Raw genomic sequence first — 23402 nt, 5'->3', positions numbered from 1 at the left:
TGTCCATGTTCAGTGTGTAGTCTGTCCTGTCTTTCGTGTATGTTAGTTCTGTCGCCATGTTTGTTCATCTGTTTTCCAGTCGTGTCTCTCACCTCTTCTGTTTCCTGTATTCAGTCAGTCCGTGTCTTAGCGTGTGTCCCATGTTTCTGTTTTTACTTTGATAGTCTCCTGTCCTGTGTGCATTACGTTCAGTCTTGTTTCTGTGCCGTTAATCTGATTAGCTCCAGCTGTGTTTCCCTCCTGTTTCCCATCCCTTCGTTATCCTCTGTGTATTTTACTCCTCTGTCTTCCTCTGCATGTTGTCACGTTTTCCACATTGCTGTGTGTTTCCCCGAGCTCCTCAGTTTTGCTCATTACTCTTAGTTTTCTCCTAGCTCCTAGTTTCTTAGTTCAGTTTCCCAGGTTCCAGTTTAAGTTTTGTTTCCTTGATTTAGTGTTTGGTCCTACAGCAATAAAAGCTGCCTTCCTTAGTTAATACCTTTGTGTTCAAGTCCTGCATTTGGGTCCTACCTCTGCTTGCTCATAGCACATCCATGACATCATCAGTCAACAATTACATTACTGTATTTGATGCAGTAATGTAGTTGTTCAAACATATATTTACAATAACACATATAGCTCAAGATTGCTCTGGTGGCAGGCATTGCAAAAGTCCAATTTTGTTTGCTTTTCTTAGAAAACACAAAACATAAAAATGTAGATCTGATTGTCTGCAGTTGGCTCACTGCTGCGTTTTATGGAATATTACTGCCACCACTTGCTGATAAGCAGAACAGAATCAAAAAGGAGAGATCCACTTTCAGACACATACATATTGCAAACTGTGTTTTGGTGCTAAATATGTAAAATCATTTATGTCATGAACTGATAAACTAATGCAATTCTCACCATATTGTTGGTTTGAATTTAGCAGTATATCAGGATTAGTGATAATGATTCCAAACAGCATGTAGTGTACCACTGATTCATTATGATCACCTCCCATTTGCTCTGCCCTTCTTCAGCTGTTTCACATTAAAAGTTTGCAAACTGAAGTTTTTACCATTTAGAAGATACTGCAGTTTTTGAATTGAATTATTGTTTTATCAGTTGTAGTTTAAATGTATGGATTTACTGAGGTGTGGTATAGGGTGTCAAGTTATGTAGATCAGATCAATCTTATTACATACCTGCACTGTTGGTGAAGTTAAATGAATTGTAATAAACATTTGGACAGTGTATGCTTACAGCTTGTGTTTTTAAAAGCATGAGAGATGTACAAACATGTCTTGTGATCTACTTTTTGGATCATCTCCAGTAGTCATTAGAAAACCTACTGAGATGGAGGGCTGATTTTTGATGGGTTTTCTTCCAGATCTATTAATAATGATGATTCTAATAATGTGCTGATAATGTACTGAAGTGCGTCATTTTTCTGTGCTCTGTTTCTTCTTGCTCTTGCTATGCAATGACTGTTATTTTCCAAGCCTTTTGTTGTATTGTGGGCTCACACTATCAGGGAGGCGTGGAGAAGATGATAGATGCAGAGAGCTTTCTGCATGCAAAGGCCTTGGATGCAAGTAGGGGCTCCCCATTCATTTAAAATAATTTCATGTTTCCTTCCACCAATTCTGTGTCCTTCCAGCACTATTATCAGAGCAATTGTGGCAACGTGTTATTCAGAGGATGGCACCCATTGTCTTATTTTCTTCAGGGCGGACAAACACTTTACATTGGGAACAAAGTACACACTCACTCACACAGAAGTGCTGCCAATCATTTAGCTAGGGATATTGTAAGTTTGCGAATGTATCATTTTCTCTCTCTTTTTTTTTAAAACTCAAGCAACATATGCACAAGACCAGACAGGAACCGTTAATGATAACCTGTTGAAAAACTGAACAAAGACAAAAAATAATAAACAAACCAATTTTCAACTTTCTTGAATTACAGAAATGTGAAAATGGACAATAATGTTTTAAAACATTTTTAATAGAAATAAAATTTTGTATAAAAAAAAAACTAAACATGCTTCACACACTTCATTAGTTTTCATGAGGTTTAACAAATACATAGCTAGCCAGGCACTGTATCCTTTTGTATTTTTTCCCCAATTTTAAGATATGTCAGGACATAAAGCAGACATCATCAGTCTATTTAATAACATACATTAACTTACCATTTAATTTGGTCAGCACTCACATTTTATTCTGCAACACAAATGATGTTGAAAGTAATACAGAGGGAGGCATGAAAAGCAGCATTGAATTCACAACACAAATGACCCCACAATATTTTCCCCAAGACAATAGAGGGCTTTTATACTGCACGGAGCCAACCCTTAATCTGTTCTGCCAACTCGGAGTGATTGATAGAGATATTGTATAGTTTTGCAATTAGAATTTCATTTGCTAAAATGCCTTACAACTTCCTGACACCTCCTCCTTATCACAAGAGTGCCTGAAGAGGACATGATTTTTTTTTCAGTAGCTGGTCCATTATGGATATCACCTTCAGGGTATATTGCATGATCCTCTCAAGGGCATACTTCATCTTAATTCCCCTACTAATGGATCTGTACAGCTAAGCTTTACCCTTACACTATGAATGTGTGAGAATAGCTGGTGGCAGTGGTGGTAGGGTCATCCTGGATAACAGCTCACAGTGAGATCTCCTGGCTAAAACACTGTTTATTTTAACCATGAGCCACTGTTTCAAAGCACATACAGATATGCAGAGGGCAGTGGCAGCCTTGGGCTAGCTGGTAATACAAATCATGGCCTTACTGTAGCACAGATAAACAATCACTCACTAGACCTTCACCATTTGAGAACAGTTTTTAACGTACAATAGGCCCAAACAATTTTTAACAACACTGCAACAGAGTTTAAACGCATTCCTTTTTTTTCCTTTTGTTTTTTTAAACAACACAACACAGGATGTTAAAACTGGCATGCTCAAAATCAGCAGAGACCATTTTATATGTGTAGTCATTCTTATTAACTCATCGGCAACTTGGAAGAGGAAATCAAAATACATGGAGTCTGGTAAAGATCTGTTGCATTGTTGTGACGATCAATATTTCCAGTCATTTGACTCACGAGACCAGAACACATTTAGAAATAAAAACAAACACAAGCCCCTCTCGGAGATCCGTAGACCATGTTTTCATGCCTTTTTGGTGTTGATTAATCCCTTGTGATGCCTTGAGGATTTGAAGATTAATTATAATTCACAAAACTGGCAGACGACATTAAGAACTTGAACATATTCTTACTCGTAGTTCAGTTTCAGTCAGTGCTGCGAAAGATGACGGAGAAGTCTTTAAAAGAGGGCATAGGTGAAATGTAAACACAGAAAAGGAAAGCTCCATCCTTCAGTCTATAGGCCTCTGCCATGCAAATATTTTCATTTTTCTTTTATGTATGTATTCTTGTGAGGCAGACCAAAGATGGAACCTTAAAATTGTGCTGTTATCTGTTCTGGTCCCAAGTTTTGTCCATCCCTGCATCTCATGTGCTCTTTCCACACAATGTCGTGTCTTTGTGCAATATTTCTCTGATCTCCACCCGCAAAAAAGACATATCTATTTAATTTATTTGACTTTATTTATTTTTGCCGGATGCTTGAAATTCCACTGCATGTTTTGTTTTCCTTGCTGGGACGGAAATCCTTAATCGTGATAACAACCTTTGTCCTTCAGATTGCATGGTTGCTGTAGCTGATGTAGGTTTGTTTTGTTGAAAACGCTGAAAGAGACGAAATGAGAAGGAAGAGTCAGAGTTTGATACAGTTGAGGTAAAGTTTGTAACCTAAGAAAGGGAGCTGATTTGGGTATGAAGCTCTTTTTGTTTAGCTCTCTTCCTGTAGTAACAAGAGTAAGAAACTGCTACACAGGGCTGAAAAAAATGTGTTTAGTTCCTGATTGGTTATGATATTCCGATCCTATTAAAAATTCCCTAGTTCTCAGGTCATGTTATTCCCCTCAGCATGTGCCAAATGTAACTATTACCTTTAGCTACCACCACCATTTTTTTTCCCTCACAGCTATCAGGAGTTAACTTTCCAGCTGTCTCCCCAGACCATGTTAGCTGATTCTCTGAGTGGGAGCAGATAAATCCTGACATATCGCCACTAGATCTCAGCAGTGGGGGGAGCTGGCCCAGACAGGAATTTTTCAATTTCATCAAGCCATATATCCACACTGGCGATGACAATGACAAATGGCGCTCATTCAAATAGCCATACACTGTATAGCCCCTGTAAACGGTAACCCCATCAGGATAATTTGCTGCTGGCTATCAATTCAGCGTCTCTGCCTTCTCGACACTTATTTTAACAAAAGGCTCTTTTAACCATCCACACAAACATGAAGCAAGAATGGAATTAATGCTGCTCTGTTTGGATGCATGTAGTTTTTGTGACTGGCCTCACACCATTGTGCTATTGTTACTGCAGAGCATTGTGATAAGTTTTACATTGATTTCTGGTTTTGTGCTAACAGTAAATATATGTCAGCTATTTTATTCTCCTATGAAAGGAAACAGCTGTCAATACCTGTGGTTTTGACCACAGACTGATAAAAACCTTTTCCAGCTTAAGGCAAGAAGAGTGTTTTGAATGCCACTTGAGTAATTTCTGCTGACTCAATTGCTGAGGTCATTATTTACCTCACTAATATAAATCCACAGTGCGTCACAGGAGTGCCAAGCATTGAGATTAGGAGGCATACACAGTGATTCAGCTGCTTTATAAAAGATAGTCACACCTTTCTTGTTTTTTTTAATAATGTGTGCAAATGCTAGGCTTTGATTAGTGATTCAATAATTTATCTATTGAATATTATTTCAGTTTATATATAGCATGTCAGTAAATAGTAATGAATGCAGATAGATTTCCCAGTCCGATGGCTTCATTTTACAGGATAGAGCAAGTAAATATTTGCATTATAATGAATTATAAGCAATGGTTGCATGACAAAAATCAACAGTTTAAGTCAGAGATAAACTGAAAATTATTAGAAACCCAGTTCCACACAAGAACTGGAACGCTATATAAAATATAAATAAAGCAGAATTCAAACAGATAGAAATAGAAAACACAAAGTTTACACTGAGACATTTTAATATTTGATGAATTAGCTCATTTTCCAATTAGTGGGCAGTAACATGTCTCAAAGTTTGAACATGGATAACAAAATGTTAGAAAAGTGTTACTGCACTACGAGAACTACTGGAGGGATATTTTGCGATTGATTGGGTTAACTGGCAACAAGTCAGTAACATGATTGGCTATAAAAAAGAGCACTTCAGAGAGACAGCCTTTCTCAGAAGTAAGGATGGGTAGACATTTATCAGTCTGCAAAAAAAATCTACAAATTGTAGAACAATTTTCAGAATAATTAGTTTGTTGTTCATTATTATAGAATAATGGCTTTCAGAATAAAGACTTTGACTAACTCAACACCTATAGTACATTTTAAATAATATCACAAAATGATTTTGAGAATCTGAATAAAGGGACAAAGGTCAGGTCTATGAACACAATTTGCTTTGCCATCCACAAATGAACGTTAAAGTTCTACAGTATGATGATTAGAAGAAACCATATGTGAAAATGATCCAGAAAAAACGTTGTCTTCTCTGGGCCACAGCTCATCTGGACTGAGGCAAAATGGAAAACTGTTCTATGATAAGATGAATAAAAAATATATAATAAAGAATTTCAAAAATGTAAAAACGCGGACATAGACAAGAATGGAATAACATTCCTCCCCCAGAAGTGCAGCAACTGGTGTTCTTCAGTTCCCTCATATTTGCAGACTGTTTTTAACAGAAGGGAATGCCACACAGTGGTAAACACAGCTCTGTCCTAACCTTTTTTGAGACTTGTATGCTTCTAACTGGGCTGCACAGTTTGCATTAGCAGTTATTGACTCCGTGTTGGTTTCATACTGCAATTTTTTAACAACATGATCAATACAATTTTTCCCAAAACACATTTAACAGTGAAACAATCAAATTGTATCAAATTTTAAGATGTGGTAAAGTCATCTTCATCTTTTTAGAGAAGGCCTAAAATTTAGACGATTGGACTTGAAGACTTTTTTAAGGACGTGTGTTACCCTCGGTTAGTTGTTATTTTAGGAATAGTTTGACATTTTGGAAAACATTCACTTTAATTCAAAAAAAGAAGATTGATGCCAGTAATAAAATCATACCTCAGTGTTTTACAGGCGTTTTAGTTCCATTGCTGGACTCCAGAATATGTTTTCTAATCCATTCCTTTGTGACTTCATTCTCACACACATAATTGTGATTCCTGTAATGCTTCTTGAAAAACAATTTCCACAGCCTCACCACCAAATGAATAACAGTGTCACATTTACTAGATTCAATGAAGTGTTAAATAACATGCTATACATTTGTTAATAAGGTTTTTTTTTTTTTCAGACTGCATCCTATCATTGCATCAATTTGTTTTACAGACACGGAAGGACAAAACATTCCTGAACTTAAGCCAGCAGGTTTCTAGTCAAAGCTTTCCTCATTTGCATTTTTGCTCTTACACTGTGTTTCGAGGCTTTCGCACAGCTCGGTCTTGGCTTCTCCGTTGGGTCTGAGTCCAGCCTTGGGGTTGAACTTGTTGGACATGGTGGCAGCAGTAACCACAGCCTTGAGGGTCCGTGTGCGCTTAGGCACATTCTGCTCAGGGTGGAAAAGAACCACATAGACCTTGGGCATATAGAGCAACCCGAGGGACACTGAAGCACTCAGGCTCACAGAGATCGTCAGTGTGGTTGTTTGGATGTACATCTGCAAGAGGCAAAAACCAAAAATGAATGATACAAACAGTTTAACACTGTTTTGCATTACCGATTTTTCTGTGTGGGCAGTGGCATGTACAGTACAAGAGACATCTGCTGTGCATCATTATAATTAGAGTATTCAATGACCCATGTGTTGATCAAGGAGTTTTTAAATGAGTATCTACTTTGTCCAGTAGAAGCTGCAAAGCTATCTAATGAAAATGATGTGTTAAACTTGTTTTAAATCAGCATCCTATCTGCTTTTATGGTGTATGTGTGCTGAGCCAGCCAGGGCCACAGTGTTTACTTAATTTTCTGCCATTCTAGTTTTAATATGACTATCACGTCTACCCTGAAAACAGATTGGATCTTTTTCTGACTCATAATAAGCAGGCCCATAAAAAAGAAACAAGCTCATGAAAATTTTACACATGGTCAAATCCTCCAAATTATGGGGGAGGGCAACAGAGTACCATCCTCATTCATTCCATTTAATTGTTTGCAGAACTGCAGCAAATTAATGAGTCATCTTTAAAGATGCAATAAGGTAGAAGAAAAGCTTATGCAATTTCTAAACATCATACTGTTGTGACTGATTGAGGAATGAGTTTACAATTGGCTAATACTGGGATACACACACACACACACACACACTCTATCTATCTATAATTGATGGATTGAGATAGATAGATAGATAGATAGATAGATAGATAGATAGATATAGAGGTATATAGAGAAAGGTATATAGAGCGAGATATAGACAAAATATATAAAATTTAATTTTTACATATATATAAAATTGAAAGTTCAGTTCACTAAAAAGGAGGAGTTTTGTTTGGATAGAAATTAAATTGTGCTTGCTGTAATTTACTACACCTGTGTAACACACAACAAGAATCTAATTATGATCATTTACCTGGTGTAACTACATAAATGTATGAATACTGTCAAGTCCAGATAATGAGAGATTTTGTTGTTCCTTCAAATCCACCAAAATTGTTCCTAATGCATCAAAATTGATGGTGAGGCTTAAAATAATGTAATGAGTTATAACCTGCTGTGGGTGTAAGATTTAATATATTTACTCGGAGGATGACAGGTGCGAGTAGTAAGGATTATCCTCTCTGTAAAAAATGAAAAATACCTATATGTGAAAATATAAAAACAAAACAATTATGAATGGGCTTTAGCATGCAAATAAATGCAATGTCTTCCATTAGATTTATTCTTAATGTAGATTAACTTTCAGCATAGTCTGTGGCTCTAACTAACTTACATCTTTGAAGTGAAAATTCTGGTTAAAGTTTTTGCTTAGATCTTGTCCTAATAGTTTAGTTTAACTTTATTAAAGATACAATAAAATAAATACATACAAAAATGTATTGTAATGCAATGTGCATCTGTTACTATGGGAAAAAGTAAGTGCATTTTTCCCATCACACTTTCCTCAAACTGCCTTAAGCAAAACTTATTCCTTGTCCATCACTTTCAAAAGTGTTTAATGAGACATATTTTAGTTTACTGAACAGCTGAAAAAATAACAGCGCTTTTGATTTAAAAAAAAAAAAAAAAGTCCTATGAGGACCATTTGTGTTTTGTTTTTCCCTTTAGAATAGAACAGCAGATTCCCAGTATGAAACACTGCAACACGAATCTCAATGGAAACAACAAGAAAGACTGAAACGAGAGCAGGTTTTTCATTCTTTGGTTACCATAATCACTGATTTACAAAGATAATTAAACCACAGTCGACTACAGTATTCAAATGAACACACATTTCCAACAAATCAGAATCTGTTATTTCTTGCAGGAACGATATTCGAATCAGACGATAAATCCTCTCATGCATAGATTTTTACTCACTAGTATTTTATATGTTGGTACTTTAAGAGTCAATCTTTCAAGTCAAGTTTTTCCTCATCAGGTCTCTGCTATTTTCTGATTCAACAAAAGTAACAGCTTCTCATACGTGACCTCTATTTTAATATGTTGTGTGTTTTTATTATTTTGACTCTCCACAGTGCTTTCCCTATATACTCAGCCAACCCTCTTTCCATGTGAGACTGCTGGCTGAAGAGAAGAAGGAAGAATGGAGTCAGTATTATAGAGAGACAGCTGCAGCGCTCCCCTCCCAGCTGTGGGGAGTATTAACCAGTGAACTGCTCAGGGCTTGGTTCACTGCTGCCTCAGGGATGGACTGTTGAACCCAAGCTGTTCATCACATAAACAGAACATAAAAGTGTTCTGCTGCTTTTCACCCAGGAATAATATCATCTTAAAATCCATCCTCTCGGTCACTGATTATATACCGGCACAGAATAAATAAGAACAGTAAAATGACTTTAAATCTGAGAAGATAACATTTAAAGTCTGTGTCAGAATAACATTTTTTAAAAAATTGAAAATTATATTCTCAAGCATTTCAGTTTTGGTCTGTAAAATTAATGCAACAAGGAACAAAAGACACTTAAATCATCTTTGATGTCCAGCAACTAAAAGAAGTCAATTATCCTATGTCAGAGCTATAAAAACTTGCTTTATTTGTGGCTCAACTAATCAACTTATCAACGCAGTTCCAATAATAACTACTATGATTATGTAACTGCACCATATCTCACTGTAAATTAGGTCACGTTCAAGCACAATTATTGTTATTATCATTTAATCTAATGTAACCTTAGGTAAGGTTATTTTAAATTTTGAATATTATGTCAGCAGTGATATAAATCAGGACAATCAGTAAGCTGTCACATTGTAGAGGCTAAGAATAGAATATAAGTGGATTTAATGCCAAATAGTACAGTGTGCAAGAATAATAGTTTAATTTATATTTTACATTTAATGGTGGTGATAATATACATTGGCCACTTAATTAGGTACAACTGTTCAGCTGCTCGTTAACACAAATATCTAATTAGCCAAACAGCAGCAACTCAAGGCAAGGTATGTAGAGATGATCAAGATGACCTACTTAAGTTTAAATGGAGTAATGTTTGTATTTTTGTAGGGTCTCTACAATAATACTGCTGTTGTGAATTGGTGCTATATAAATAAATTTGAACAGAATGGGGAAGAAAGGTGATTTGAAGGACAGCTAGTCATCTAAGAACAGGGAACTGAGGCTACAGTTTCTAAAATTACACAATACACGATTGCAGAAATGTTCCCTGGTTTTAAGAGTCTTGACTTCTACAGCAAAACATTCAGGTGGTAGCGTCAGAATTTGACATAAACATGGCTCCATTCTGTCTTATTACAACAGCTCAGTCTGGTGGTTGTGCAATGGCATGGGGGATATTTTCTTGTCATGCTTTGGGCTTCTTAGTACCAAGTTAGCAATACATCACAGCTCTGCCCGAGTATTCTTGCTGACCATGTCTATCCCTTTATGACCAAAGTGTACCCATCTTGTGATAGCTGCTTCCAGCAGCATAACAAACCATGTCATAAAGCTGAAATCATCTCAAATTGGTTTCTTGAACATGACAATGAGTTCCCTGTACTCCAGAGGCCTCCATGGTCACCAATCAATCTCAGAGCACCTTTGGTATGTGGTGGAACAGCAGAGTTACAGCATGGATGTGCAGCTAACAAATCTTCAGTAACTGAGTAATGATATCTTTTCAATATGGACCAAAATCCAAGAGGAATGTTTCCAGCACCTTGGTACATCTATGGCAAGAATAACTGAGGCACTTGAAGACAAAAGCGGTCCAACCTAGGACTAGCATGTGTACCTAATGAAGTGACTAGTTAGTGCATGAACTGTTTTCTTTTTTAAAATAAACAATTATTTGTTAATTTTACATTTTGAATCAATTGTAACAGCATTATAGACAAAGTGATAGATTTTATAGTAATTGGTACCTTCTTATAGATGAACAATGGAAAAACAAATCAGCACATTTTATAAGCTAATCTCAGTCCTGCCTGTTTGTTGGTCTATGGCAATATGTTATAATGATATATATATAATGTAATATGTTAGATGAAAGGAAATTATTGCCTTGACCTTACTTGAAATCAATATATTATTGTTTGGTATTTCATCAGATAACATGTGCCATGAGAAAAGAAACTTCCATCCCCTCTCTATTGCCTCATTGATGTTAGCTTACAAATGGAGTCCTGTTTTCAATGTCAGAGCACGTCCAATATTCAGTCCATTAATTTGTTTCCTCCTGATTGAAATGCACCTGAGCATTCAATGACTGGAGCAACTTGGAAGAGAAATGAAGAGAGATACCATATATCTCACACACATATCATCACACTGCCATTAGCGTAGCTTGCCTTAGGCAAAACATAACATAGAAGAAGTACTCATAGTCGCATTAATGACTGAACTAGATGGAAAGAAGTCATGGATCTATTAGTACCTGGAGGATCAGTGATGGGAAGAGTCCTGGAAATATTTACTCAAGTAAAAACGTACTTGTGTACAACAGTACTCCAATAAAACGTAGGTGAAATAATGGTATTATTAGTAAACATGGCTGTATTACACAAAAGAGGAAGCTGAAGAGCAAGGGTCACCTCCAGAATTTTTTTAATAGGTGTGGTCATATGGGGGCCAGTAAAAATATTGGATGGGGAAATTGTGGGGGACATACAAAGTAACACAATGGGGCTCACTGGGGGCCCAGCAAATTGTTGTGGTAAAGAAAAGTAAAGAAAATTTGTTATATGGTGATAATAAGTCCAGTGAGCCACACCGAGCCTAAAGCAAGTAAATGTAGAGATAAAGCTCATAAACTGACATTTTAAATCAAAAAAGGAAGCTGCAAAATGTTTACGCACAGTGTAATGCACTCACACAAATACTATATGAAACTGAATACAGTGCTTCATGTAACAGCAGTTAGGCTGCCGTTGTATCTGCTGAATTTGCTCTTTAGTCTCAGATCCTCTGTTCCTCTAAAAAAAAAAGAAGAAAAAAAATCATAACAGAAATGATAAGGTCATATTTAAATGTGGATTTCCTATTTACTCCTACACAGCTCAACTTCTGTCAAGCCAGAGAACAAGCAAATGCAGCATTAACTGAGCAACAATGGTAATGCATCCTAAATAAGCAAACGTAGCAAGCCAAAGTTTGTTAGATCGCCAGGCTAACACAAATTTAAAACATTAACAATCTGCTATACCCGTGACTTTTGAACTGAAGTCGCTACAGTTAATTAACATACAACACTTTTGCAGAAGAGGTAGTATGTAGAGTTTTTGTAAGAGAGGGCCTCTATATGGTTGTGAAAACACTGCATAATGAAGCTGTGTTGCCTTGGGCGTGAAGATGTATTAGACCATTAGATTTTTGTTTTTTTGTTGGTAACTCTGCAATTGATTTTCACATAAAAAATACACATGAAGATAACCAATAACAATAATCTACTTTCTTACAGTAATCATAGGAATTGCATTTCATCATTTTCATTCCTGCAGAAGTGATAAAACAATTCCACACCCTGGCCTACGGTGAGTAGAGCAAAACTGAGTAAAAACATCTGTGATAACTCATAACATTAATTTGACAGCTAATAAACGTGAACAGACTGCATTTTCAATTCAACCCAAGAGAGTCTCTGAGGCAGGATGCAAACAATCAAATTTATTTAAACTTGCATAATTCCCTCACTATATTAAGGCACTTTTTTTTTCTCAGCATGCTATGGAAGTACTGAGCAGAGGAGTTTGCTGCATAAGAATTCACTATAATTGCACTCTAATTAAGCCAATAAACAAATAGAACCCTTAGGGGACACAATAATATATCTTCATGGCAGATTGTCATTTATAAAGATCACAATTCTTTGGCCTTGATTAGCTTCACGGCCTATCCACCCATTATCAAAGCACCCAGAGGTCAACAGAGGGCTACAGTGCTTTAGGCCTAATGAATGCAACAACTGCTCTCTGAAGTCCAAGATGTTGCTCAGCCTCCTCTGCTTCGTAGCATCAATCTTCATTATTTATTACAGAGCCTGAGGGGCATTACTGTGAATAACGCTGTTTATCTTACGACTGAGAAAAGACAAAGGGAGAAATGGAAAGGAACATGGAATGGGTGGTAACAGGTAGCAGGTATGAACACAGATTACACTGTGTAACACAAAAAAATAACAAAAAACCCCACTCCTGACTCTGGTCTGGTTGAACTGAAACTCCCACTTCTTTGTCTGGCTACCACTTTAACAGCAGTTTTTTTGTTTTTTTGTCCTAACGGTGCCAATAGTGAGATGGAGACTTCATACAGAAATAAACAGCACCACTCAGTTAATCAGACGATTCATGCACTGTAATGGCAGGACCTCTTTGTGTGGGCTGATTGAATTTAAGCTGAGCCCATTGTGCTGTAGCCTCATTCCCATGCATGCCATTGTCTGCTGCCTCTCCTCCTGCCTATATCTTTGAGACAGCCGCTGATTTAGACAGTTTCTCCAGGTAAGCAGGTGTCACATCTATTCCTGAAGGTAGCATAAACACTCCATAGATAGACCAGATGTCCTCGTCTAAATGATAGAGAAAGCTTCCTATGGCATTCGTCGCATGTATCTTGGAACCAGATGACAAATAAATGACGGTGCTTGTAATGCTGAGGCAGAGGCCTGCTGTAAACGGGTGATGAGTGCGTACACAGCTAGATAAGGTAAATCGAGACCCAAAGGAAGTGGAGCATTTAATTGCTCTGAAAGACTCGTCAATGTGGGCTGTGAAGCTTTGTGCAGCCTGACATTTACAGTACAATGATTATGAGGTGTGTTTGCTTTGACATGTTAATTCCTTAAATAAGATCATTGTTTATATAACATCTCAGCAAATCAGTCACGGGCTTTATTTAAAAAAATAAAACAAGAAGAAGAAAATCTGGCACAGCAAAACTAGCTAACTTTCCTGCTCAACCAACAAGTTTTCCAAAATGTAATGTTTGTTCAACAGGTGAGAAATTTTATTTGTCCACACTTCCTAAAATGGTTCTGAATCTGCTTAATGATCTAACTTCCTATATTTATTCCTGTTATCCTTTTCTTCATTTCTAAATATATATATATTGTTAAAATGATGAGTGGTCATATTATACATGACCAAATTCATAACCAATGAGGAGAGCATGCTGAATCTTTCTGCTGTTGGTTCTGTGCAGTATGATGCCAACGAGAGCGTGTATTCTTAGGACAGTCATCTCAGGTACACAGCTGCTGTTCAGATCTTCTATTTATGAGGAGCAGTAAATAAGAGCAAAGTTGGCTGTAAGTGAGAGTAAGAAAAAGGCTCAAGCTGCTTGCTTTAGGCAATGGAGAAACTGTGTGCACCAACATTCCATGTAGATAAAGATTATTTTGAACCATCAAACTACCCTAACAGAGTAAAAATATGGAGTTAGAAATGGGCATAACAAGTTTCCTTTAAGGTCTTATTGGCTTTGAGCACATTCATCAGAAACAGTGACATGTAAATGGCAACTATGTCACTGTTTTCATGGTAACAGAAGAGCACCATTGGGGGCATATCCTGTCCGTTTCTCTTCGCTTCAGCTTTTCAGTTTAACTCAAGCCACCTGTAAAGGCTCTGACCACTCTGCAGTGGTAGAGTGCTGCTACAGATCATCTAGAGTTGAGGTAATGATGGATATTTGTTTGCCCTGATGAGGCAAATTGCACTAAGTGCACTAAGACCTGGAAGATAGTCAACAATCTTATGATGGCTAGAAGTGCAATCAAGCCCATGACCATCCTTACATTTGGAATTTTAGAGTATTTAGGGTGTCAATTTAAATAGAATAGAGGACCAACACTGCAAGTGTACAAGAACAAGATGATTATTCTTTTTTCTTTTCTTTTTGCTGAGTTTTGTGCACAAAAATATTCCCGAGATTTTCAAGCACTCTTCATTCAGACTGTGTGCTGTGTATAAACTGTGGAGTGGTTTTCTAGGAGAGTACGTGGCAACAGAATCGAAAAAAACATTCTTAAGGACGGAACTTTAATTGGGGGGAAAAAAAAAACCTTTACTCCAAGTCAGTGTAAAGCAGGAGGTCATTGAACAAAATACTCTCCATCATGGACTATCCATCCTAACTCTCTGCAGTACACACTACAAAGACAGAAGAAGGCATTTTCCAACACGCTCATTTAGGCCCTATGTCACAGAAAATCATCAGCTCTGACAATTTTGCTGCTATTGCAGTGATATTACTGTTCTGACTGACTGTTACTGACTATTTTGAAAAAATCATCATGGTTCTATAATTATTATTGTTGTTGTTGTTGTTGTTGTTATTATTGTTATTATTAATACCCTTAAATTTAGCTAGAAGTCCTGTATACAGCAAATTTAAACAAGAGAATTTCAACTACATGCATATCTGTATTCAGCATGTTTGGGACTCACACCGAATGCGATAGACGCGACCAAAAAGCGCCAGACGCCCCTAGCTGGTCGCGTGCACATTCGCACCTCGACGCACGACCAACGCGAATTGGCTGCAAACAAAACATGCAATTTTCACGCACGTGAAGCGGAAATGTGGGAGGAAATAGTGCCAGATGGCAGCTGTCGATCTAGCCTTTGAAGAGAGAGTCTCCCTTCTCTATTTACTGTGGAGAGCAGAACAGCGGCATAAAGGACATCCTCGCTGTACCTGGGTCCATCAGGTCCTCTAGAAGCGTGAGCAGTTTGGTGAGTTTCACCACTTGCTCCAGGAGCTGCGTCTGGATGACGGACGCTTTCAGCGGTACCACCATCTTTCCCTCGCCCAGTTTGAGGAGCTGCTGTCGAGCGTCAGTCCAAGCATCGCCCACCTAAACACCTGTCCGTCTGCCTGCGGTTAGTAAAAGTGTTTAAAACGGCAGTCCTTTATCGATACCTGTGCTAATATATGCTCATTTGAAGTCCCAGTGACTTCCCCACAACGGCTCTTTTAAGAGCCACCCACAAACCTCTAAAGAGCGTTCCTGCCTTTTCTTCTTTAAAAATTTCCTTAATAAATGACTTTGCATGTATACCTGATGCTCTGGTCGCATCTATCGCGTTCAGTGTGAACGCACCGTAAAAATAATTTAGGGTGTCATTTGTCTTCAAGGTATTTGTATCTCTTCGGCTACATCCACACTAATCAATCAATCAATCAAGGCTTTATTCGCTACGTGCAGGTTGCCCTGCAGTGAAATAGGACCCCCCCCCCCCGACCTTACACACACAACACTGACATCACATGGGGATAAAGGTCGGAGATCGGTAGCGTTACAGAAAAAAAACAGAATATACACTACAATGGGAAAGTACAAGAGGAAAAAAAGAGACCTCTACTCATGCTGGGCTCCTGGGAGGACAGCATGAGAACAGGAAACAAAAAAACTCCTCTGCACAAAAATGCACATAAATGTCCACAGCACAACATTATGGAACATGTGACAAGCCACAGGGTCGGGTGAGGGGTGAGGAGTAATCCGAAGCAAACACAGCAGCCATCCTAATGTGTTTTCGTTTGAAAATTTTCTCTCCGTTTTGACCTTCCGTCCACACTGAGATGGCGCTTTCCCTCAAGGAAAATGCAGTGTTTTGAAACACTCTCGAAAACGCATACATTTGAAAACGGTGCATTGTGGACAGCAAAAACTGAGACTTTTTGAAAACGATGACACATTTTTAGTCATGTGATGCAATTCCAGTGACCAGTTAAATTAAGATAGCAGAGGGCATTATACAGCGGTTGCTTTGTTTGCTCTCAAATTTTCTGTACGTTTTTGTCCATGACAGGTTAAACCACAATAAATAGCGATAGCATACACGTGGTGTGTGTGTAGTTGACTGTCTCTTAAAACGCCAGTGATTTTCCTACAGTTTGAAATGTCATGCGATCTTGTGAATTTCATGAGTGAGTGAATTTCTAAGTGCTTGGTAAAAAAAAGAAAAAAGAAACCAAAAAAACATTTGCAGTAGCAGTATGCTGTGTGGTCTGACAAAGCTATAAACCATATTGGAGAGTAACTTAAATTAAGTTTTTCAGACTCAACACTCAAAGGCCCTTTTGGGTTATATATTAAATATGATTATTCTCTCTCAAATGAGGAAAGAAAAAAATGTAGGACATTTCCCTGAAGCTAAACTTCCATTTTGTGTTCCATTTTGTGCTTTACCTTAACATAGCTCAGGGCCAAAGTAAAAGTTTTCTAAACGATAAAAGTAAAACTGTCCTCCAGCCATAGTGTGTACAGTTTTCCACAGGAAATAATAATTAATAAGTGACTCATGTAATTTAGATCAAGAAAAGTGTTTTATATTAAGACTGGGTGAGAAAAGTTTTCAGGGTTTGTAAATTAAATTCATCTGAGGTAAGGAACAAAAAGTAGGACTTCACATACCCTTCAAAGATTTTTTTTTTTTTCACTTCTATTTTACTATTCAAAGCCAGGCTAGCTAATGGATTACCTCATCCTCTAAAAAAGCTGTTCAATCTCTCTGTGATTGTATAATTCTCTTTTATCTTCAGAGAGAGGAGATGGAATGATTAAACAAAGAACTCGCTGATCTCCGTGGCTGGTGTTGACATGCGACTTCAGATGTGCAACACTCACATTAAAAAATAATGTGGGCTTTGCACTTGGACCAATTCTTCTTTACTATGTATGCTACGTGTATGATAATGAAAAATGTATAGTGACGACAGCTGATGGGTTTTTTTTCCCCTCTGACTATATTGAGGAAATGCAACATTAATCAAGCAATATGTGTGAAACCCAACTGGTCTCTCAGTTTTCAGCATCTAAATGCTGTTGTCTGCACTTTTTCTGTTCATGCTAGTTAACATTTGGGGTAAGAGACAGCCTGTAGCTTGGACTTCATAGTATTAATGCAACATGCAGCATATGAAAATAAGTCATTGTACTGCCGATCACATATTGCATAAATATAATACAATTGGCTACAGTCATATGCAGATTTTCTGCAATGCCGCAAACTACAGAAATTGGGAGGGGGCGGGGGTGTGCTCTGAACCACAATACACACTTTTCTTCCCACCAAGCTAACTATCACAGCCAGTTTCCAGGCCAGCATTTTGATGCATTGTTTTGTTTAATCCCAAATGGAAGAAGGTAAGGATTAATTTGTTGCATCTGTCAGACCCATGCTGGCACTGCTGATAGTGTCCGTGCCAGTTTTAGGGCTTTTTTGTTTTTTTGCCTCACCACTGCCCTCTCTTGTAGCCATCGAGCCCCTTTTGTTACACTGCCAAAACACCTCTTTCAACTGCATCAACACATTGCTATTGTGTCATTGTTGTACCCCTTTGGCTTTGTCCCCAGACTTTCTCCTCTGAATGTGAGGTCCAAGCCCAACCTTCATTTCCATGTCCCATTTGGATCCCTCTTGACCTCAGTGCTCCTGCTGAACACAGTCCAGGTCTATGGTTCAAGAGGTCGGGCACATTGATTTGACATGGGAATAAGAGTGTGAGCTTGTGTTTATGTAAACAGCTCATGGTTCCCTAATGCACTGTGGCATACAGCTGTCACATATATGTGAGTCACAGGCTTGTGAGTTGCCTTCAGAGTTATTACAGAAACATTTACATTACTTTATGTGTACACGTTGCAGATTCTGTATTCACAAGCATCCTCTTTTTAAGTTCTTGGTTTTTATAATTACTGGTACTTCACAAAATGTTTAAAAATTACAGAACAGCAGTAAGGAAAACTGAGTAGAACCATAATTTAGCCTTTTCATTATATTAAGTATATAATTAGATACATATTTAACATTCAAACAGCACTTTAATTCAGCAGACTTGGTGGATCTAATTATAAATGCTTAATACTGCAGGAAGGCTTAACCCAATGGTCACCCCACCACCCACAAGAGGTTGAATAACTGGATAGAGCAGTAGAGAAAATCTTTTCTATAATCTTTGTTTCGTGTCTTTCTTGATAATTGCGATATTCTACTAAAGCAAGATAAAGACAATTGTTAAAGGAAAATAGGAAAACCAGGTAATACTGGTTTAAGTCAGTCTGTAAACCCGCTAGGGGTTTGTTATGATAAGACTACTTCTGCTTTGCATGGTCACCAGCGTACAATTATTTGTGAGGTTATTTTTGTCTTCTAAGTAAATGTCAAGAAATATAAGAATGCCAAAAGCCATGTTAATAGGTGTTAAAGATAGTTTTGTGTAGCTGCATGTCTAAGCATTTCTTAAAAGAAACTGACAGGCAAAAAATACAAATTGCACTCCAGTATTAGTTGTAAGCTTACCTTTTCTGTTGATTGTGATGTGCCAAAGAAGATTGGGATGAATGCTAGCCAAATAATGCAGGTGGTGTACATAGTAAAACCAATTGGTTTGGCCTCATTGAAGGTCTCCGGCACCCCTCTGGTTTTAATGGCATACACTGTGCAGGTGACCATGAGCAGCATACTATAGCCAAGCAGGCAGATGAGGGACAGGTCAGAGATGTCACACTTGAGCACACCACGAGCCATCGCTGGGTTAGAGGTTCTCTGGTCCTCATAGTCAATAATAGCTTTGGAGGGATCCACAACAAACCAGATGCACACCCCAACCAGCTGCACCGAGGCCAGGGTGAACGTGATGACTAGCTGTGAGGCTGGAGAAATGAACTTTGGCGCGCTCACAGACATACTACCCTGCTCGAAGATGCGATAAATACGATTGGTTTTGGTGAGCAGAGCAGCATAACTAATGCTCATCCCCAGACCCAAGAAGATCCGACGAAGGGAGCAGATTACGACATCAGGGGCAGAGATCATCAGGAATGTTGTCGCATAGCAGAGAAAAATGCCAGTTAGCAGGACATAGCTTAGCTCCCGGCCTGATGCTTTCACAATTGGAGTGTCATTGTAGCGAACGAATGTGACCACCACAAACAAAGTGGCCATGATGCCAATGACTGCAACAAACACAGGGATGACTGCCCACGGAGAGCTCCACTCCAGCTTAACAATGGGGATTGGAACGCAGCCTGTGTGATTCTCATTGGGCCTCAAATCAAAGTGACACATCTTACACGTGTAGGTGTCTGCCTGGTATTGATAGCCATCGCAGCGTTCGCAGTGCCAACAGCAAGGGATGCCCTTCACAATCTTCTTGCGCTCACCAGGGCGACAGGCCTGGCTGCAGATTGAGGAAGGGATCTGACGGACACCACCGGGCCACTGCATTGAACGAACCTATGAGGGAGGCAGAGGAATGTGGAAAGGGATGAATGGACAGATAGAGAGAGAGAGAAGAAACATCTGAGAAAAGATTTTTAGTGTACAAAGCTCACTGAATTGCATACAGCTGAGATAGGTACAAAAGGGTGCTTTATTGATCCAAAATGGTCATCAGAAGCTCTGGAAGCCAAGCAGAATTCGTGTTTTTGGTTCTCTGTATTTATTTGGGTGAGAAGTTGAAAAAAGGCAAACTATTCAAGTATTCCTCATACATTCAGCAAAATTTGTCAGTGGTAAGTCAACTTTTCTGAAGGGCAAGTCTGAGAGGAAAAGAGAAACGCAATGTTTGTGCTGCAGTGAACTAATGGCACAATTCCTATATTTTTTTTTTTGGCTTTGGCAATTTTTTGTGTTAAAAATTAATCAATCAAAGTAGAAAGAGATGTCTCATTTCAAAATATTATTCCCCTTTGTGGATTTTCCGGTTTCCTAAGCATACTTTGGAGGATAAATTAAATTCATCATTTGAAACAAGGTCTGCTCCCTTTAATGTTATCGGTTTTATTTAATTGTGCCAGTTCATTCAAAGCCAGTAAATTTGTCTTTAAATGTGTATTTAATTGAGAACTCAAATAACACTAATTAAATACTGCTGGCTTTCAAAACATAGCCTGGCACATTTTACAGTAGGTGCCTACAAATACCTTACCTTTCTTTTTTCTTTCAGCACATGTTGTTGAAAGAGGTGAAGAAGACAAAGCTCCCCTCAGCCGGCCTCGTGTTCAATTGAACTCATTTGCCTGCCCAAGGCCCCCTCTTCATTTGTTTGAGTCCTTTATGTAATTTACTGTTATAATACTGTTACTTCATCACACTGCCTGCCCACAGTATTGTTTTTGGAAGTCGGTGATGCCGTCTGCTGTCTGATATTAAATATGTCTGTCCGTAAGCTCCCATGGCTTTCTTTTCATCACAGTCCATTCTGTTAATCATTTAAAGTGCCCCCTGGATATTTACACCTTTGAAGATAGAACTGAGCACTGTGAAATGGTTTAGAGGGGTTAGAGATCTAGCATGCAGCTGCAGAGCTGAAGTAACCTTTCGGAGGATTTTCATTGCAAACACTGACACAAACATAAGTTGTAGGGGACACAGGATAGAAAATGCCAGCGCTTACATTCAGATGGAGTTGATCCGCCCAGTGACCAATAATTTTGTACTCGGCTGTTCGGTTTCTGATCTGGTATTGGTAGATCTCATAGCGTCCAGGGGCATCTCCGTTTTCATTGAAGAGCACTGGGTTGCCAGCTATGCCTGAGTGAGAGAACAAAAATATTCACTGGCTATTTGACAGTTACTTCCACTACATTTCTACTTGGCTGTAGGTGGGATTAAGTGTAAATACATAACGATCCTGCACATGTAGCTACCAGAGAATGGAAATGAAGATAAATGTTATTTTTCCATTGTAGTTTGCACTGGCTAAAAGTGGTAGGACAGATATGTCAACATGCCAACTTCTTAAACACAACAAAACAGAATCTGAAAGAACCAAGTAAAGTGAAGACAGCAGTATGTGTTTATCAGAGTTCTCATCTTAAACATAATCAAATTTTCCAGTTTCCTAAGCTTATCAATCTTGGCAATTAAACCCATATATGGTAGAATAAATAAAAAATACAGAAGAATCTGATAATTAATTAGAATTTTCATGGTTCTCTTTTATCACTTTGTTTTGTTTCTGTGTGTGTTTTTTTTTTAAGAAAAATCCATTATCAGTGCATCTCACTGCACACAAGAAACCTTAAGAGCCCACCTTCTTCTTACAGCAAACTGGCTGTAAACAGTTGGACTTGAGCAGGAAGTTCAGAGATAGAGTACTGACCGCATTTTGTACTGATTTTTCTGTCAACTAAGGTGGGTTATAATTTATCTTTGCAATAATGACTCTAAATAATATTCCTGTGTTCCTGTTTTATGATAAGTATGTTAATCACAGTATGGTATTCATTGAATGGTCTTCCTTGGCCAGAGAATGACGTAAATGCTTCTTTTTATTTTATTTTATTTTAATTTAGGCCACTTGTGGTTTAACATTAAGTCTCCCAAAGACAATTAAAATCTCAGTTAAGACGAAAAAGGTAAACCTGGCCAATTGCTGCTGATGGATTTTCTGCTGATGAGAATTTTTTTTGTCCCACCCTAATCCACATCTCGATGAGTCAGCCCTGTTGGATTACGGCATTACTGTTTTACTCAGCCTTGTGACAATGCCGCCCACATCACAAAGCAGTTACTGATCATGGGAGGATTACAGTGACTTTATGAACCACAGAGGCAGTTTTTATATAAAAATATTAAGAACATCGCCAGTGTTAGTAAGCTATGACATTTTTGTTCAGAGATTTTAATCATGCAAAGCTTGTTTTATTTTCACTAATGACCAGCGGAATTTAAAAAAGATTAAAGCTATCTGCCTTCCAGTGTCATGGTTGTCTGCCTACGCTGTCATGGTTGAACACATAACCTCAAGCTAAAGCCTTAAAAGCTTGGATATAGACTATGAGATCAAGCGCTCCTATGGACACCTTCAGTGAAAGAGGAAAACGGACCATGAATGTCACTGGCGGCTTTAAGAGAATGATACGGCAATGCGTCTGATATAGTTGTATGTAAAGCCTTGTGGGCCTTTTGGTTATGCTTGCTTTGCAAATTAAATCCTTTCATAGACTGACTGGTCTCTTATTGAGTCTCTGAGCAACTGTTAATCTTCTCTTTTATGCACATATACAAAAACAAAGCAGTTTTGCAGTGATTTTATTTATATATTATTTTGTAATAACATTTAAATCGACTTTTCTTTATTTTTCTGTTGGGTCATTATAAATATAAAAACAATGATGTTGGTTTTAGTATGTATGTGGGACACACAAGTAACTCTCTAATAGAGACAGGGTGCATTAAGCCCCAAATTCCTTGTGCTACATTGACTTTGAATAGCATGGAGCAATGTGGTTAGATGCACTAAAAGAGACATCAGCAAGAACAGTATTTGTACAGTTGAATACTTTTGGATCTTGACAACTAAAGCATTTTCACACCATGTAACTTTTAATATTGGAAATCTGGAGAAGAAACTAATGCGAGGAGTCAAATGTGAGGAATATGAAGTCCAGCGAAAAACTAAGAGTAAGAAGCAGCTGGGTGCTAATCAAAGCAGTTGATTAACTGATCGTCAGCAAGTGTGACCAACTCTATAAAAGCTTCATAACAGTACAATTAGAAAAAGACTGAGCAAGTATTTCTTAATAAGAAGGAGAAAAGGGGAAAAAGTATTTTCTCTATAAAGAACACAGCAGCACAGCTTAAATATGTAAAGCTGAACCTAATCAACCCATAAGACTTGTGAAGCAATGTCCTTTAGACAGGTGGGTCCATAGTAGAG

At 38.0% G+C, this 23402-nt stretch overlaps 1 protein-coding gene across 2 annotated transcripts in view; it reads right to left on the bottom strand.

Annotated features, from left to right (window-relative positions):
- Positions 1–1953: 1953 nt before the first annotated feature.
- LOC146387576 (metabotropic glutamate receptor 4-like) overlaps positions 1954–23402 on the bottom strand; it is a 189203-nt gene continuing 167754 nt past the window's right edge. For both annotated transcript variants that reach the window (XM_084929278.1, XM_084929280.1), the window contains exons 8-11: positions 21135–21271; positions 19037–19972; positions 6548–6794; positions 1954–3728 (exon numbers count right to left, since the gene is read on the bottom strand). In XM_084929278.1, coding sequence (XP_084785404.1) covers positions 3679–3728; positions 6548–6794; positions 19037–19972; positions 21135–21271 — 1370 coding nt within the window. In that variant the 3' untranslated portion in view covers positions 1954–3678. The remainder of the gene's footprint in view (positions 3729–6547; positions 6795–19036; positions 19973–21134; positions 21272–23402) is intronic.

This window comes from Perissodus microlepis, chromosome 5 (genome assembly GCF_051167445.1).
Source record: "Perissodus microlepis isolate ML-2025 ecotype Zambia chromosome 5, ASM5116744v1, whole genome shotgun sequence".
Classification (NCBI taxonomy): domain Eukaryota; kingdom Metazoa; phylum Chordata; class Actinopteri; order Cichliformes; family Cichlidae; genus Perissodus; species Perissodus microlepis.
This window is presented reverse-complemented; position numbering and strand designations above follow the sequence as displayed.